This window comes from Teleopsis dalmanni, chromosome 1 (genome assembly GCF_002237135.1).
Source record: "Teleopsis dalmanni isolate 2A chromosome 1, ASM223713v2, whole genome shotgun sequence".
In the NCBI taxonomy this organism is placed as follows: Eukaryota; Metazoa; Arthropoda; class Insecta; order Diptera; family Diopsidae; genus Teleopsis; species Teleopsis dalmanni.
Window position 1 is genome coordinate 210,675,796 of NC_051846.1, and position 17,281 is coordinate 210,693,076.

The following is a 17,281-nucleotide window of genomic DNA, read 5'->3' on the forward strand; positions in this document are numbered from 1 at the left end:
AACCATTACTTATGATGATGTAGCTAAACGTTATGTTACTTACACTGTTTTTTAATTTTTCGTTAATTTTTTGAAACAGGCTAACATTGCTTACAAAGCCGATTCCACCATGATTGATTGATGACAGTTTAATATCTAAATTATTAGTAATAAATGAAGTTGTAAGACCATGCGGCATCACAGAATCTAAGCTAGACACCTTGCATATGTGCTGACGTACTTTTGCTTCAAGTGCAATGGAATCATATGGCAATAATTTGTTAAACGTTATTGGTGAATTAGATATGTAATTCGACATATTCTTCACAATTTCTCCTAAAAATAATCTTGTTATAAATCAATGTTTCTCGTTTTGTTTGCAAATATAACTTACTCCCAGGTTTTATCTTATTACCACCACTCATGCTTAATGCCAACTTATCTATTAGTTCATATATTAGCGTATAGTTATTGCTGTGTTCATCATCTCCATTGGAAGACATATTTTTAAGCACAGCTTTTCAGTGCGACTTCAGTGCAGTTTCAGTTTGTATTTAGAGACAAATTATTTACTTTCAACTTTTGTACTTCATTCCAGTTTGGATTTTGTTGGTTTCAGATAGATGACAAATGCCAACTTTTGTGCAATTTTTTCCAGTTTATGAACTTTTATTAAAAATTTGCACTAAATCTTATAACATCAATTATATAAAATTATGGAATCTATAACCTTTTAGACTTTTCCGCAATTGTATAAAAATTAATAATTATTATAAACAAAGTCTCAACTGCTTAACAAAACAGTGGATGAACAATGTTTGAGCGAATATCGCAGTGTCTATTTTTGCGCTCGGAATGATGTTAGAGCAAACAAGAAACAATATAAACAAAACGAAACAAAAACAAAATATGATGCCACAAGTTAATTGAAGGCCACAAGTTAATAAATAGTTTTTAATAGTTCAACAGTGTACCAAGAACAGATAAAATTTCTTTTGAATATAATAATTTGATATAATAATACATAACACATAAATAAAATTAGTTTTTTTGACATAACTAAATAATAAATAAAAATTTTTGATTGAAATGATATGGCAACATTTGTAAATTAGAATTTGTCAGTGGTTGTGTCGTCGCTTTTGTTAATAATTCTTGCCACGAAAACTGTGCTTTTATTCCAAAAGAGTTTGTTTAAGTTTAATTTAATCAACAAATCGTAGATTTAGTGAATACGAGGCATAAAGGTAAACATAAATAGTGTTTTTGTTTGTATAATACAGAATCGAATATATTCTGAAAATGTAGTCGAAGGCAGCGGAAGTAATATAGTTTATTAATTTTCTACACCGTGCTTTTGTGCCGGCGTTTCTTTTTTTTTTTGTGGGTGTTTCAGCAAACTTTGCTTACAGTGGAGTATGACCTTGGACACACAAAATGCTAGCAAGGCGAGGGCTATGCCAGCATGGGAAAAACAGGAACATCTTATTAAGCTAGTCATATTGATTACTGCAGCAATTTTATGTAAGTTTATTTAAATGTTTATAAAGTTTAAAGTTTTAACTGAGTTTTATTAATTAATTTTATTCTATTTATTTATTTTATAATGTTAGTGTAGATAATATCTTAGTTATATATAAAACATAACTGTAGAACTGTTTATTATTTGGTATACAAAATCATAACATAGCGATGGTTCTTACTGTATTGCTCTGTTTGCTTACAACTTGTATTTGTGATATAATTTCCAAATTTAATTATATGTACTTATTTTTTATATAAGCTTTAATGCATTGATTGCTACATTAATTCTTAAAAACCCAGTGTAAAAAGTCAATTTATAGACAGTAATTTTTTAAATTCAGTAAAGCCAAGTCAGCACTTCACATGAAATGTTGTTTTAAAAATTAAAATGTTATGCCTTGAGAATATGTTTTCATCGATAAACTTTTAATTTAATCTCACAAATCATGTGAGGAAGTACTATATAGTATGATAGAGTGGCCGAGTCTACAGAGACAAAGCCAGCATGTTTTTTAATACTGCAATAACAACTACGTTCAGGCATATCATTTTTCAAATCTCAGAGCAACTCAGAGTTAATCTTTTCAGAAAATCATAATTTTGTCTTAAGTTTGTTTCTTATTTTGAAAATGCCGAAAGTTGCAGATATGTTTTGTTTTGTTTTGCTACACCTTATAAAAATTATTCACAATATCGCTCGCTACAGTATTGTGCGATTGTGAATTGTGAAATTATCGATTATCATTGTATGCAATCGAATAGGAATTTTACTTTGTAAAGCGAAGACAACAAACTAAACCAAACGGTCAAGATTACACACAAAATTTTAATTACTTCTAAATAGATTACACAAAAAAAATGACATCAACAAAAACTGTTTATTAGGAGTTGACATGTTCTGATTTGTTGTATTTATTAATTTATATCTAATAATAATTGCTACAATTATAAGTTAATTCTTGGAATATTTAGGTAAAATTTTTTAGATATTTAGATAAAAGTTTCTAATACAAATTATCTAGTGTTGGTAATGGTATTGTTTAACGAGTTCGCTATTGTGAACTTACACTTATAACGAGCACATCTTAATTTCCTGTTTTTAATTCTTTATACTTTTGCTTTCGTAGCGTTCGCCACGCGCTTGTTTTCTGTGCTGCGATTTGAGAGTGTTATCCATGAGTTCGATCCATATTTTAACTATAGGACTACAAAGTTCCTTGCCGAACAAGGCTTTTATAAATTTCATAATTGGTTCGATGATCGCGCTTGGTATCCATTGGGACGTATTATTGGAGGTACCATTTACCCCGGGTTAATGATTACATCTGCAACATTGTACCGTTTAATGTCGATTTTAAATATAACTGTGGATATACGTAATATTTGTGTATTCTTGGCACCATTTTTCTCGTCGTTAACTACATTAATAACCTATGCCTTGACGAAGGAAATCTATGTAAGTATAAGCAGAAATTAATTTTATATACATTTTGAGGTTATACACGTGGGGTGAGTATATTTGTGCTATACATTATTAATACTTGGGAATTTAAATATCATTAGGATGATATGTAGTGAGTACTAATATTATAGCTGAATATTAATTACATATTTTTAAAATTTCACATTGATAAATATAACTGAGATATCTAAATGTAATTTGTTTTAGACAACTGGATCAGGTTTGGTTGCAGCTGGTCTTATATCAATCGTTCCTGGATACATATCAAGATCTGTAGCGGGTTCCTATGACAATGAAGGTATAGCAATCTTTTGTATGCTATTGACGTATTATCTGTGGATCAAGGCTGTAAAAAGTGGTACAATTTTTTGGTCCGCAATGTCTGCATTGGCCTATTTCTACATGGTATCATCATGGGGTGGCTATGTGTTTTTAATTAATTTAATACCATTACACGTGCTTACTCTGATAATTACAAGCCGTTTCTCACATCGTATATACGTAGCATACAGCACTCTTTATTGTGTTGGTACAATTTTATCAATGCAAATACCGTTTGTAGGATTTCAACCAATTCAAAGTTCCGAACATATGCTGGTAAATAAAAGTTAAAATTAATTAGTTAATCTTAAATATTTTTGTAATCATTCCTTTTTAAATAGGCACTAGGAGTTTTTGGACTTTGTCAGATAAATGCTTTTGTAGACTTTTTACGCTCAAGGATGTCTAAAGAAAATTTCGCAATAGTTTTTAAAACTTTAGTTTCCGCTACAGTAACGACAATTCTCGTACTTATGGTTGCACTAATGATATCAGGCAAAGTTTCGCCTTGGACTGGACGTTTTTATTCTTTGCTTGATCCATCCTATGCAAAGAATCATATACCAATCATAGCTTCAGTATCTGAACATCAGCCTACGTCATGGTCTTCATTTTATTTCGATTTACAGGTAACTATGTTCCTATATTAAACTATTTTCCTTGTCATGAGCATTTTCATTTTTATAATTCATGATGACATTAACAATAATGAGTGCGTCTTAATGTCCGTAAATGTACAGTTTTGATGTTTTTTATATAAAACTCACTGACGTTTATCACCAAGTGATTACAATTCACTTTGATCGCTGATAATTTACACTAAATTTAAGTTTAGTTTAAGTTGAAGTTTATTTTGAATTGTAACAAATAGAATTTTGAAATTTTACAGATTCTGGTGTTTCTTTTCCCTGCTGGGCTTTACTTTTGTTTTGCGAAATTAACAGATTCTAATATATTTATTATATTGTATGGTGTCACAAGCATATATTTTGCGGTAAGTGTAAATTTGTTATATTTTGTAATAAATAATTTTATAATTAATATTTATAATTACTGTAGGGAGTTATGGTTCGTTTAATGCTTGTGTTGGCGCCAGTCATGTGTATACTATCTGGAATTGCTGTATCTCATTTACTTGCAAAATACATAAAATGTGTGGATACGGTACCGATGAAGCCTATGGATAGTAAACGTCAGTATAAAAAACTTGAGCAACAAACTGGTGTAAAGAGTGAAGTGGCCATCGGATTTGTCTCTGTTGTTACAATAATGTTAATAGTATATACTTTCCACTGTACTTGGGTTACTTCAGAAGCTTACTCATCACCCAGTATTGTTTTAAGTGCACGGTCACATGAAGGAGGTCGTATTATATTTGATGATTTTCGAGAAGCTTACTACTGGCTACAAATGAACACACCTGAGGTGAGTTTTTTTGTTTATAAAAACGTATTATATTGATGAACTGTTTTTATGATGAAGCTTTAAACATTCTTGATAGGAAGAGTATGATACATAATGAGTACATTTTACTAAACTGATTTTAATTTAGTTCACTAAATATATTTTCGAAAATTTAAAATTTTTACAAAGAATTGTTTTTTGTTTGCAGGATGCACGTATTATGGCTTGGTGGGATTATGGTTATCAAATAACTGCTATGGCTAATCGAACTATTATAGTAGATAATAATACTTGGAATAATACACACATATCACGCGTAGGACAAGCTATGGCATCTACTGAGGATAAAGCCTATGAAATAATGCAAGAATTAGATGTTGATTATGTGCTTGTCATATTTGGAGGGCTTACTGGTTATTCATCAGATGATATCAATAAATTTTTATGGATGGTACGAATTGGTGGTAGTACCGATGGCGGAGCAAATATTAGGGAAAAAGACTATTATGCTGGCACTGGTGAATTTCGTATAGACAAAGATGGTTCATCGACTTTTCTTAATTGTCTTATGTACAAGATGTGCTACTATCGTTTTGGTCAAATATTTTCTGAAGGAGGAAAACCATCTGGCTATGATCGTGTACGTGCGGCTGAAATTGGCAATAAAGATTTTGAATTAGATGTTTTGGAAGAAGCTTACACAACTGAACATTGGTTAGTGCGCATTTATAAAGTTAAGGATTTACGAAATCGTGGTCTGTAGGATTAAATTTATATGCGAATATTCCAGAGGATTGATTAGCGATAAATAAACAAAATAGTATTTTCTAACAGAGCTTAATTTAAATTAAAAAATTGTAGATTTTTTAATACTATAATTTTATTGAATCTCTACCATCTCCTACGTAGATTTCGAAATAATTTCGAATTATATTTACACGTTGTTTATAATTACTCACATACAATTGTATAGCTTTAGATATTATTTGGTAATTTTTAATCCTTAAGGCACTTTTACTCGAATGCAGTTATTATTAAAAGTATTAATAATAAATCAAAACAATAAAATAAATAAAATTAAAATTTCAATAAATGTTTTTAATTATTTGGCGTAGTTTTCGCAATTCGAAAAATACTGTAGAGCAGGAAAACTGAATGAATTGTAATACGAATTTATTAGTTGACATGAGATATAAAGACGGGGATATGTATTATGTGGAAAAAGGATATGGGTCTGGGTAGTAGGGTACGAACTGAAGTGAGCCTGAGACAAGCCGGTTTCATACTTTAATAAGGTACAAATTTGTGTTGCAATTGGAACCTGTAAGCAAATAAGTGACGTCGTGAAAACTACTACACAATTGTTTAATTAAATAAAGCATTGTAAATAAAATGTAGTAAATTTTAATGTTTAGAAAATGAATAAAATTTATTGTATCAAAAAGACAAATGATTATGTGTAAAAACATGCAATCTTGGTATAAAATCTTATTAAGTATTAAGTATTATATTCTTTTAAGAACTTCCATTTTTTTGAGCATCAGTAATAGACACCCCTTCTAAATTTGAGGCTATGCCTTTCAGTGTATCTTCATCACCTGTTAACAAATAGTTAAAAAAACTTGTATTATAAATAAGTTTACATAAAATAAAATATTTTTACCATTTTTCTGAGAATTTGATTTCGTGATGAAAGACATTACGTCCAGCTTTGTTGCTAAGCCTTTGAGCACTTCCTTGTCACCTATCATGAAATTTGTTTTATTAATTTTAAAACTAGTTAAATTTATTTTTATCGTATACCTTCTTTATCAACAATAAGTACACATGGATCAACTTCTACTACACGAGCTAGTTTTCCTAAAATGTCTGATGAAGTAAGGCGAATGGGTCTCTTATTTAGTGCTTTGATAGCGGGATCAGTTGGTTTTCGTGACATGCTTACAATTTGATTTATTAATGTTTCTTGACCAACAACACCCATTATAGAACTGAAATTGCAAATAAGCATATAACAAATTATATATAAGTAATGCCTATAAAGAAATTTAGTATATAGATTGACTTACTCATTCTCTGCACTAAGTACTACAACTTGATTAAGTTGGTGTTTCTTTAATATTTCCACTGCTTCACTAACTGTGGTATCTGATTTAATAGTTATAGGTTTTGAGAATTTTAGGTCTTCCAATTTTGTATCCCACCACCAATGATGTTGTTCATTGACAACTTCTTTGAATCCACGTGCTTCCATCCAATTATCAGAGACAAATTTAGTCATATAATTTCTAATACCATCAGGCAATATAACCACACATCTTTGTCCAGCTTCCAATGTTTTTGCAAATTTAAGAGCTGCAAACATAGCTCCACCGCTTGAACCTCCGCAAAGTAAACCTTCTTCAGCGTTAAGGCGTTTGCTCATTGGAAAGCAGTCTTTGTCGCTTACCTTTGTCCAAACATCTACAACACTGTGATCGGTGACAGTGGGTATAAAATCATAACCAATACCCTCCACTTCATAGAATTGTACATCAGATTTGTTCAACGATTCGGGACGAGCGAGAATCGATCCATAAGGATCAACTCCAACAACTTTGCAATTTGGTGCTTCCTCCTTTATTTTACGCCCTAAACCAGAGATTGTACCGGCAGTTCCGGCAGTACAAATAATCATATCGACGTTATTATCTAACTGCCAAAGAATTTCAGCAGCAGTTCCATCATAATGTGCCAATGGATTACTAGCATTGCGATATTGATCCAAAACAATTGAGTTAGGTATTTCTTTTTCTAAACGTTGTGCAACGCATATTAAACCTTCTGGTGCATCGTAAGCTGCTTCTATTGGTGTACGTATGATCTTAGCACCCAAAGAGCGTAATGCATAAACCTTTTCATTAGACATTTTATCTGGCATGACAATTAAGCATTTGTAACCCTTAACAGCACATGCTAGAGCTATACCGATACCAGTATTACCAGATGTAGGCTCAATAATGGTACAACCCGGTTTCAGTAGACCCATTTCTTCAGCATCTTGAACCATTCTATAACCAATACGGTCTTTCACCGAACCACCTGGATTAAGAAATTCACATTTCGCGTCTGTAAAAGAAAACAATATATAACTTCAGAAAATATAATTACGTGTAGAAAGTATATATAACCTACACATTTCACATTTTACGCCCTCAGATTTTGGTATATTGTTCAGTTTTACCAGGGGTGTGCAACCGATAACATGTAAAATATCTGGAGTTATTTTTTGTCTATGGGCACTGAGAGAATATATAATATTTTATTTTTGTTTTGTTTTGAGTTTCGAGATGAAAATACTTACATAGGCCGCTGTGTGTGAGGACTTTTCTCTGTCGTTCCCAGCTTCCATGTACATTTCGAAGGCAGTCCTGGATCCACGAAGTCCTTGGGAGTTTCATAAGTTTTATTAGCTGGCATTGTTTTTTATTGAGGATAACTAAAATAATTTAAATAGTAAATAATTTTAATTGTTTCTGCTCTAAACGAAGACTTGAAATGTTGCAAACTTTGTGAGAACAATTCAGAAAATATGGATGTTTTATTAAAACAAAATCATTTAAAATTATGTACAATTTTAAAGGTCAATGCTGCGAACTTTCAATTATGGTTTGTAATAATATTTCTATATAATATTGAAATAAACAAATATTATTTAAATTCAGGAGAGAAGAAACAGGCATGGTTCCATAGAGATAAAGCGCGACTTTACGTGTGAATTGCTTATCAGTGATGAACAATACAATGGAATATATAATCTGAATATATTTTTTTTTAATTAGAAATAGAAATTCATTTTACTCATACAAAAATTGCGCATGTTAACATGTGTATCCCTTATCGGTTTTTATAAAAAATAAAATATTTTAAAATATATGAAATTTGTATATATAATAAAAGAAAGCGAGAGGGAAAGCAATTTAAAATATTTGCGTAATAATTATGAAAAAAAAATATTGCGGAAATACAAAAATTTCAAGTTCAAATTAAATGCGCGATCAAAGAGGTCGTATAGGAGTTCCATAAGAGGATTTTATGAATTTACAGTTACTATATATGTTCATGCTTGAAGAGATCACACCTCTTTTGCGTAGATTTGGAATGTGGTGCAGATGGAAAAGAGATGTGTGGTATGTAATGTGTATATTTAATCAAAAATGGTATCAGAAATGTTTCCATCTCAGTGGGGCTAAGGCACAGATAAACCGGTCTTAGATTCGTTTTTGTTGCTCGTCAATTGAACAATTAAACAAAGTGATAAGCTGTAGAAATTTAGTATTGGGCAGAATCTTAACATAGATAGAAGTAAACATAAAAAATAACTGCTACAAACTTGACTACGTCCTTATCTAAACAGGAGTATAATAGTTCTTACTGACCTACGTGATAAGCATAGTCCTAAGCAATGGGATTATATTTATCATCTTTTTTTCCTGAAAGGTACAGCTTATCTATAAAGTTAGAGAGCAATGTATAGATAAAGCTAAGCTATAAACCTTATTCATTTCTGTTTATTCACATTTCCTTTTCTGAAAGATAATAAACATAAATCTGTTGATAGCAAAATTACTATGAAGGAAGTGAATGAGGTTTATAGCTTAGCTGTATCAATATATTGCTCTCTTACTTTATAGACAAAACTATACTATATAATTTACTACATAACTTTAGCCATTCTACAAAAAGGATCACTTCATAATTATCCCTACAGACACTAAAATGACACTTTAACACGTAAGAACTGCGGGCACTATGAAATGATAATGCTACCTAGTTTAAATCACTTAACAATTGCTTTAAATAGATTCTAGCAGAGTCAGAGACAAATATAGATTTTTAATATATAATTTTTAAAAAGTTTCATGACAACAAATATGTTAAGAATCGGAATATTTAAAGGAACAATATATGAATATGTTTAGGTTAGTCACTTTAGGACAGAGCTTGTTCTGCAAAACGCTTAGCTAAATTAAAACTTGATGATATAGTTTTGCTACAACATTTGGGGAAATCATATAATAATTTAAATTGAGTTTGTTGAATCTCATCTTAGTTTTATTATTGAAATTATTTACTGATCGGTCTTGACCTGGTGCAGAATATTGAAAAAAAAAATGTTATTAAAGAAAACTAAGGGAATTATTGATAATCGAAATCTTAAATTTAATGATTAAATATATATATGACAATTCATTTTTAATTTATTTTTTTAAACCTTTGTTTATGTTTTGGCTATATTAAAATTTTATAATAAATAATTTGGGCAATTTAGCAATTTATACGATGATTGCAGCAAATGTTTTTAGATTTTTTTCTAATTTTGCGTATTCATTAATATTACTTTTTAGGTCAATATTCTAATACAGAAAAAAATATTACTTTTAACGATATGTTTCCTCCAAAAAAACAACATAAAAAGGGACTAATAATACCAGAAGAAATATAATGTACAATCAGATGATGAGAAACTATGTTACTTTCTTCATCGTTCACGTAGTACATAAAAGACGCAGTTTGCTTAATGTGGAATATAGTGAACTACGTAAATAAGTCAATTTTATTTTTAAAGTAAGCTTCTTCACCCATTTAACACATCCATTTCCATTTAATATTCAAGTTAGTAATATAACCAGAAATCACAGTGCTTGTTAATATATATAATAAAAATATAATATAAAATTTAGGTAGAGAAGCAGAGTGATATAATTACAAAATATATTGTAAAATTGGTACTAGTTTTGTGTTTTATTTAGTATGTAATTTGTTGTTGTTCAGTAGCAATTCTTAATGAAATGGACCATAGCACGAAAATCGGGCAAAACGAATAATAAAGATGGACAAAAGGTATATTTTTGAAAAAATAGCAAAATAAATGGCAATATTGCTAAGTTAACTATATTAAACTCGAGCAAAAAAACAAGCCAAGACGGATATAAGATCAATATCAAATAAACAACAACAATATTAAGCAAAATTGGAGTTAACACCAACAAAAAAGGTTAAACGTCCTCTTGTGCTTACATATTTCTGAAGAAAATCTTAATGTTTAAAGTGTCATCATCTATTTACGAGTTGTTAGGTATAGAAAGGAGAAGAATTACTATATATATCGACATGCGATGTTATTAACTCTAAATATTGAGAAATTGTTTCTGTATTTCACTCATATATGATCTATATGCAGAAGCCTTAGTAGTTTCTCTCGGACTCTTAGAAACTTTGCAATAAAGGTTTTTTGTTCTATTATTATTATTTCCATACTCCATTAGGAGCTTATGTAGTCTACAAAAGTTTTCCACTGGTTTTTTTTGTGATATTGTTTTCAACTCGATTTCGTTCTATTATTCATACTTATTTCTAAAAACTAATACCGGAAAAATAATAATTATTAATCATAAGTAATTGTTTACTGTGAACAGTTTTGCGTGTTAGAACTGCAGTTTATATTTTGGTTAATGCAGTTTCAATTTATCTACAGCATGATTCCAATGGTAATTACTGCATGGAACTCACTGGAATACTTATGTACGAGTATTTGTACAATTTAAAAAAATTGATTGAATAAATTCATATATAATCACTATTTCAGGCTCTGGTGTCTTATTTTGAACTAATTTCTGATAAAAAATATTTTTGTTCTAAATAATTAAAAATTCTTCGCACGTTGCTTTTCACTAAGGAAAACACTTTTCTGTTGTTGTTATGCTAACTTTTTTCTAATTTCAGCAGGGCTTTCTGTATTCTCCAAGTTCTAATGTATTTCTTTAGCTATTCGTGTTTCTGGTATTCTCACATGTATTCCTATGTGCCGGTTGTTAATAATGTGCACATTTATTTATCAGTGATATTCATTTACACAACACAGAAAACAAACTGTAGATATCGGCGTTCTTATATAATTGTTTTATTTATATATATACATATATATGCCATATAACAAAGTTCTTAATTACTTACCTTAACAAAAATTCAGAGTGAAAAAGTGAAACAAATCTGATTCAAAACTTAACGAAACACCACCGAATCGAAGATAAGTCAGACGGCAACTGATAGTTCATAAAACAATAAATTTTACTTGACACAAGCAGAGCCATAAAAACGCGACCAGCGCAATACACAACCAACTCAATTTTTGAGTGGCTATTCCAGTTTCTCATAAGAACTCTGTTGAGCAACATAATTGAGTGTGTATGTAAGTTGGCAGGAATGAGTGCGTTAGTTGCAGCATACTTACATGCATAAGCAAAAATAAATTAAGAAAAAAAGTATCTCTACCAGTTTTTCTTTTATATAAACAAATGCATTTACAGGTAGGCAAGTGGAAGACAAAGATACATCTTTAAATTGTAAAGACTTTTTCTTATTAAAACATTTTAGCAAACGAGTTTTCACGCATCTGTCAATGATTGCTTTAGATGTTGAAAATGCTTCGTGATATTGATTTTAGATAAAAAAAGATAGCGGAAAATAATTGTTTTTATAAATTATTTTTAAACATTTATTTTTGTACAAATGACTTACATCGAAAAAATTTAAATACAAGTTCATATTATTCATAAGTATAATTATATTTTACAACTCTATAATGAGGTAACGTTTTATATACATATATAATATATATAACTTAAAGATCCTTTTTTGCATTATTTTCTATCGTTGTCCCATTGGCCTTGTTATCTGTTATGTACGACATTACATCCATTTTTGTAATGAGCGCTTTGAAAATATCTTTATCACCTAATAAATATAATATTAAATAGAAAAGCTCTTTTTCCAATACAAAAATATATGATATTTTTGTAGATAATATTTCAAAAAACAAAATTTCCATTCATTCATCAAAAACTTACCCTCTTTCTCTACAATCAAAACAAACGGTTCCGTTTCGACCACGCGTGCTAATTTGCCCAATTTTTCCATAATATTTATACGAATTACTCTACGATTTACAGCTCTTATCACTTCTACCTTATCTGGCTGACGATTCATGCTTATAATTTGTGTTATCAATGCATCTTGACCCACAACACCAATTAACTCGCTGCATAGAAAAATATTATTTATCAAAACTTACTTGACAACAAGATAACCAACATTCGACTTACCCAGTTTCTGCATCATTTACTACCAATTCTCTGACATTGTTTTTTTTCATGGTCTCAATAGCCTCAGCAAATTTGATATTTGATTTAACGCTAAATGAAGTGGGCAATTTTAATTCACTAATTGGTATGTCCCACCACCAAAAGTTGAATTTATTTTCAATTTCCTTAAAATTTCGTGCTTCCATCCAATTATCAGACACAAAATTAGTTAAGTAGTTTCGTATGCCATCCGGCATTATAACTACACATCGTTGTCCTTCCTTCAATTCTTTTGCTTTTTTCAATGCTCCTGCCATTATAGCACCACAGGAACCTCCAACCAATAAACCTTCTTCAGCAATCAAACGCCTGCTCATATTATATGTTTCCTTATCTGTAATTTTCACCCAAGTATCAACAATTGAATGATCCAGTACTGTACAAGAGAATATGAAACCAATTCCTTCGACTTCAAATGATTTTACATCCGTTTTATTGATTGATTCGGGGCGTGCTATAAGTGAACCGTAAGGATCCACACCCACCATTTTACAATTTGGTAAACGCTCTTTTATCTTGCGACCAATACCAGTAATAGTACCGCCTGTACCAGGTCCGCAAACGATCATATCAACTTTATTGTCCAATTGCCACATGATTTCCTCAGCTGTACCATCATAATGTGACAAAGGATTACTGGGATTAAGAAATTGACCCATAACAATGGAATTGGGTATTTCTTTTTCAAGACGCTTTGCAACATAAAACAAACTATCTGGTGAATCGAAAGGCAATTCACAGGGTGTGCGTACTATTTCGGCGCCAATTGCACGAGCAATATATTCCTTCTCAACAGTCATTCTATCAGGCATAACAATAATGCAGCGATAACCTTTTACGGCACAAGCTAAAGCCAAACTAATGCCAGTATTACCTGAAGTAGGTTCAATTATTGTGTAACCTGGTTTGATTATGCCCTTATCTTCAGCATCTTGTATCATACGAAAGCCTATACGGTCCTTAACAGAGCCACCAGGATTGAAGAACTCGCATTTAACATCTTTAGGCATTCATGTGAAATTTAGTAGTTTAGGAACATAAGTTTTCTAAATTTTATTATCTATACATACACATATCACATTTGATGCCTTCCGATTGTGGTATTTTATTTAATTTAACTAAAGGTGTGGCGCCCACAGTTTCCAAAATATTTGCATAGGTTTTCTCTTGTTTAGCCCTACAATGGGATTTATCAAGATTTTTCAGTGGAACTGAAGATTCTTAAAAATACTTACATCGGTCTAGTATTATGTATGCATTTTTCCTTTGTACCCACCTTCCAGGTGCACTTGGCTGGTAAAATGGGTAAGACATTATCTACATTGTTTAAAGTAGCCATATTTTTTAAATGTTTTCTAACTATAACATAAATAAGTGGAAAGAAATTAAAAGAAATATGAGACATATAAAAGCTTTTATTTTTCAAAATTATATTATATATATATATACTAATTTTTGATCTAATGCACTTTAGTGCTGTTAATTTTATTAGGAATATTTGATATTAGAATTATTTGAATATTCACATTTTCATCAAATACTTGGAATAAAGAAAAAATACTACATGTATAGTAGATATAGTAAGAAAAAAGTTAAGAACCAAGATATTAAATTATAATTCTATTCATTATTTATTATAGTTATTAATCCAAAGAATGTACCTGCTCTAAAAATACGAAATTATAATTTGACGCAAAAATTTTTGTGGAGAATATCTGTATAAATATTTTCCATGTTAATATATAAGAGTTAGATTTGCTTGAAGGGTGTATCTGTATCTGAAATCATACATACACCGTATATAAGTCAGTTGTATTACTCTGAGGCTCTTATTATAAGTGTCTCCCATCGTACTGATTTGATTATTTCTACATGAATACGATTTTCGTGCTTCTAATAATTCCTGATTAAAAAGCTACTTTCATTACTTAATCCAACGTATTTTATTTGAGAATTTGGTGGGTTTTCTAATATCAATTTCGGATAGTTATTCAGAGTACTCAAAAAAAAATTTTCCAAGAATTATAGCTCTGCTCCTTGCTAGGACTAGACTTAGGTAAAACATATAGCAGTTAAATAATTTGATCCCTCTTATATATATAAGAGAGATAATTCTCCCTTTTTCTCAAGGTAGAGTTCGCAAAGATTGTAAGTAAGAAAGTTTACATACTAAACAAATGTCCAGTTATATGGAACTTGACATTACCGAGTTAAATAGTTTCCTATATCTAGCTGGTTTATAGCTGCCCAGATAATATGTTAAATTAATAAATAAAAAATAATTATGATTATATAATTAAATGAAACGTAGAATCTAGAATGAATGTAGAAAGAATAACGGTTTAAAGTACTATGAGTTTAATATTATGATATATATGATATTAATAATATTAATATTAATAAAATATATCGACTGGTTCATTGTATTTATGAAATCTGTGCTCTAAGTTTTGTTGTATATATGAGTATTTACTATTAACGCTATATATTCGTTATATATTTAAAACATTTCCTTAAATTATTTAGAAATTGATACAAATGACAAAATATCTTCAGATTTAAATTATAAAATCGTCACTTCTTCAGTCTGTATATTAAGAAAAAATTAGATTATTAATCTAGCACGATGGGAGCAACTTAGTAATTTTCCATATTTACTATTCATTTTAAATGTTACGAACAATTTCGCCAATATTCCAGTTTTGTCTGGAATATTAGTTTTAGTTTTAGTTTTAAAGCCAAACTATTACTTTACCATTCATATATATGATAACAAGTTTCTTTACCTGTTGTTCAAGTAAATATTTATTTAGAGTACACAAAAAAAATTTTTTTTAACCTATTTTGAGTTGTTAAAAACACACTAGTATTGTCGTAGGTTCAATAACACTTGCTTCGATCAATCGTTGAGTACATATAATAACAACCCGAAAAAACTCATTGTTAAACTCTCTAGACACAGAAACACTAAAAAGAAATTCGAGTTAAAATCGCTACAGTAATGTTTTGAGTGAGAAATTGAGTAATTGCACAATTAGCAAATATATATATAAAAAAATTGTGCTCAAATATAAATTTAAGATTAGTGCTGGTAAGATGTTTCCATGGTTGCTAAGCTAATTAATCACACCCACTTGTCAACTACACTGTAAACAGATGTTTTCAACTAAAGTATTGTTAATTTTTAAGATAAGCGGAATATAAGACCTCTAAGCACAGTTAATGTTGATAAAATGTTTATATGTATTTTATATATTTTTGTTTTTTCTTTTTTTATTTTTTATTTTTAATTTTTTCTTGACTAATTTTAAACAATAATTTTTTTAACACACTAAATTTTACATCCAGATCCTTTTCGATTGTATTACCGATTCTTAAATCCTCTAGAAATAATTCACTTTTACTCTTCACATCTAATAGCACATTGATTCGTTCTAGAGCTGAATACGGTTCTTTTATTGCAAAATTTCGGTTCCTACGCTGGAGGTATACAAATATGAAATATGATAATTAACGTTTTTTGAGTTAAGTTTTATAAAAACAATTAGTTTTGAGTGAAATTATTGAGATATTAATTGAGATTATTTTATTTTCATAGATTTTGTAGCTACATTCGGCATTATAAATATGATATGCATAAGATGTCAGTATAAATAAAAGTTATGAAATTTTAGAGTAAAATCCTTTTCCTTAAATAGGTAAATTCTTTTAAATTAATTTTATTTATTTTATTTTTATATTATAGCTAGTATTAGGGTGGTTATTACATTTTTCCTTATCAAATTTTATAAATAATTATATTTTATATTTTATGCAAAATTAAGCAGAACTAATAATTCTTATTATTTGGTGGTAGTGCTGAGAACAACCTATCTGAGTAACGGCACTACTGAAATAACGGATATAATTGTAAACAAAAACATATTATGTATTGATATTTTGCACACCGACATTTTTATAGAACTCAACATGGCTACCATCCACTTTTGCACACGGCTATTCATAGATACGGTGTTTTAAATGCTTAGTCTTTTACAGTATAACAAAATGTTAAAGACAGTAACTTGAAAATTTGACAATAGTCAACATAGTCTAAATTAATCTTTCTATGAACGGAAAATGTATAAAATTTTAGGCGGATATTTTTAAAAATCCTACCAGTATGTATATGTGGTCCATATATACTAATTAAGGGTAAGGAAATGGTCAAAACTGATTATCTATACAAAAAAGTAATTCAATATAGTGTATAAAAAAACAGTTCAGTTAAGCGTCACGTATGAAAGTGGGACCTCATCCCATAATTTATAAATCTTTTGTTCTTTGTTATTTAATTGTTTAATTGTTATTTATCTTTTGTTCTTTAGTTTAATTAAATTTAATATATTTTATAAATTTTTTTTAAAAA

At 29.6% G+C, this 17,281-nt stretch overlaps 3 protein-coding genes and 1 non-coding gene across 4 annotated transcripts in view; 2 read left to right on the forward strand and 2 right to left on the reverse strand.

Moving 5' to 3' along the window:
* LOC119667200 overlaps window positions 1–954 on the reverse strand; it is a 4,345-nt gene extending 3,391 nt beyond the window's left edge. The window contains exons 1-2 of the mRNA XM_038076489.1: window positions 374–954; window positions 44–315 (exon numbers count right to left, since the gene is read on the reverse strand). Of these exons, the coding sequence (XP_037932417.1) occupies window positions 44–315; window positions 374–482 (381 nt within the window). The 5' untranslated portion in view covers window positions 483–954. The remainder of the gene's footprint in view (window positions 1–43; window positions 316–373) is intronic.
* Window positions 955–1,079: 125 nt separating this feature from the next.
* Window positions 1,080–5,725, forward strand: LOC119671722 (dolichyl-diphosphooligosaccharide--protein glycosyltransferase subunit STT3A-like). The gene is made up of 8 exons (XM_038082479.1): window positions 1,080–1,226; window positions 1,376–1,503; window positions 2,631–2,959; window positions 3,173–3,562; window positions 3,628–3,915; window positions 4,176–4,280; window positions 4,346–4,711; window positions 4,899–5,725. Exons 2-8 carry the CDS (start codon window positions 1,398–1,400, stop codon window positions 5,451–5,453), a joined length of 2,139 nt encoding a protein of 712 aa, XP_037938407.1. The 5' UTR covers window positions 1,080–1,226; window positions 1,376–1,397; the 3' UTR covers window positions 5,454–5,725.
* On the forward strand, window positions 4,753–4,834 carry LOC119673587. The gene has a single exon (XR_005252105.1). It is a non-coding gene; the product is annotated as a small nucleolar RNA Me28S-U3344 (small nucleolar RNA).
* A 369-nt stretch (window positions 5,726–6,094) lies between the features above and the next one.
* Window positions 6,095–16,285, reverse strand: LOC119667201. Its single transcript, XM_038076490.1, has 12 exons — window positions 16,242–16,285; window positions 14,109–14,232; window positions 13,944–14,050; window positions 12,835–13,873; window positions 12,580–12,770; window positions 12,359–12,466; window positions 8,034–8,154; window positions 7,865–7,971; window positions 6,760–7,798; window positions 6,494–6,681; window positions 6,354–6,434; window positions 6,095–6,288 (listed from the first exon to the last, which is right to left on the reverse strand). Exons 2-12 carry the CDS (start codon window positions 14,210–14,212, stop codon window positions 6,206–6,208), a joined length of 3,168 nt encoding a protein of 1,055 aa, XP_037932418.1. The 5' UTR covers window positions 14,213–14,232; window positions 16,242–16,285; the 3' UTR covers window positions 6,095–6,205.
* Between the last annotated feature and the right edge of the window lie 996 nt (window positions 16,286–17,281).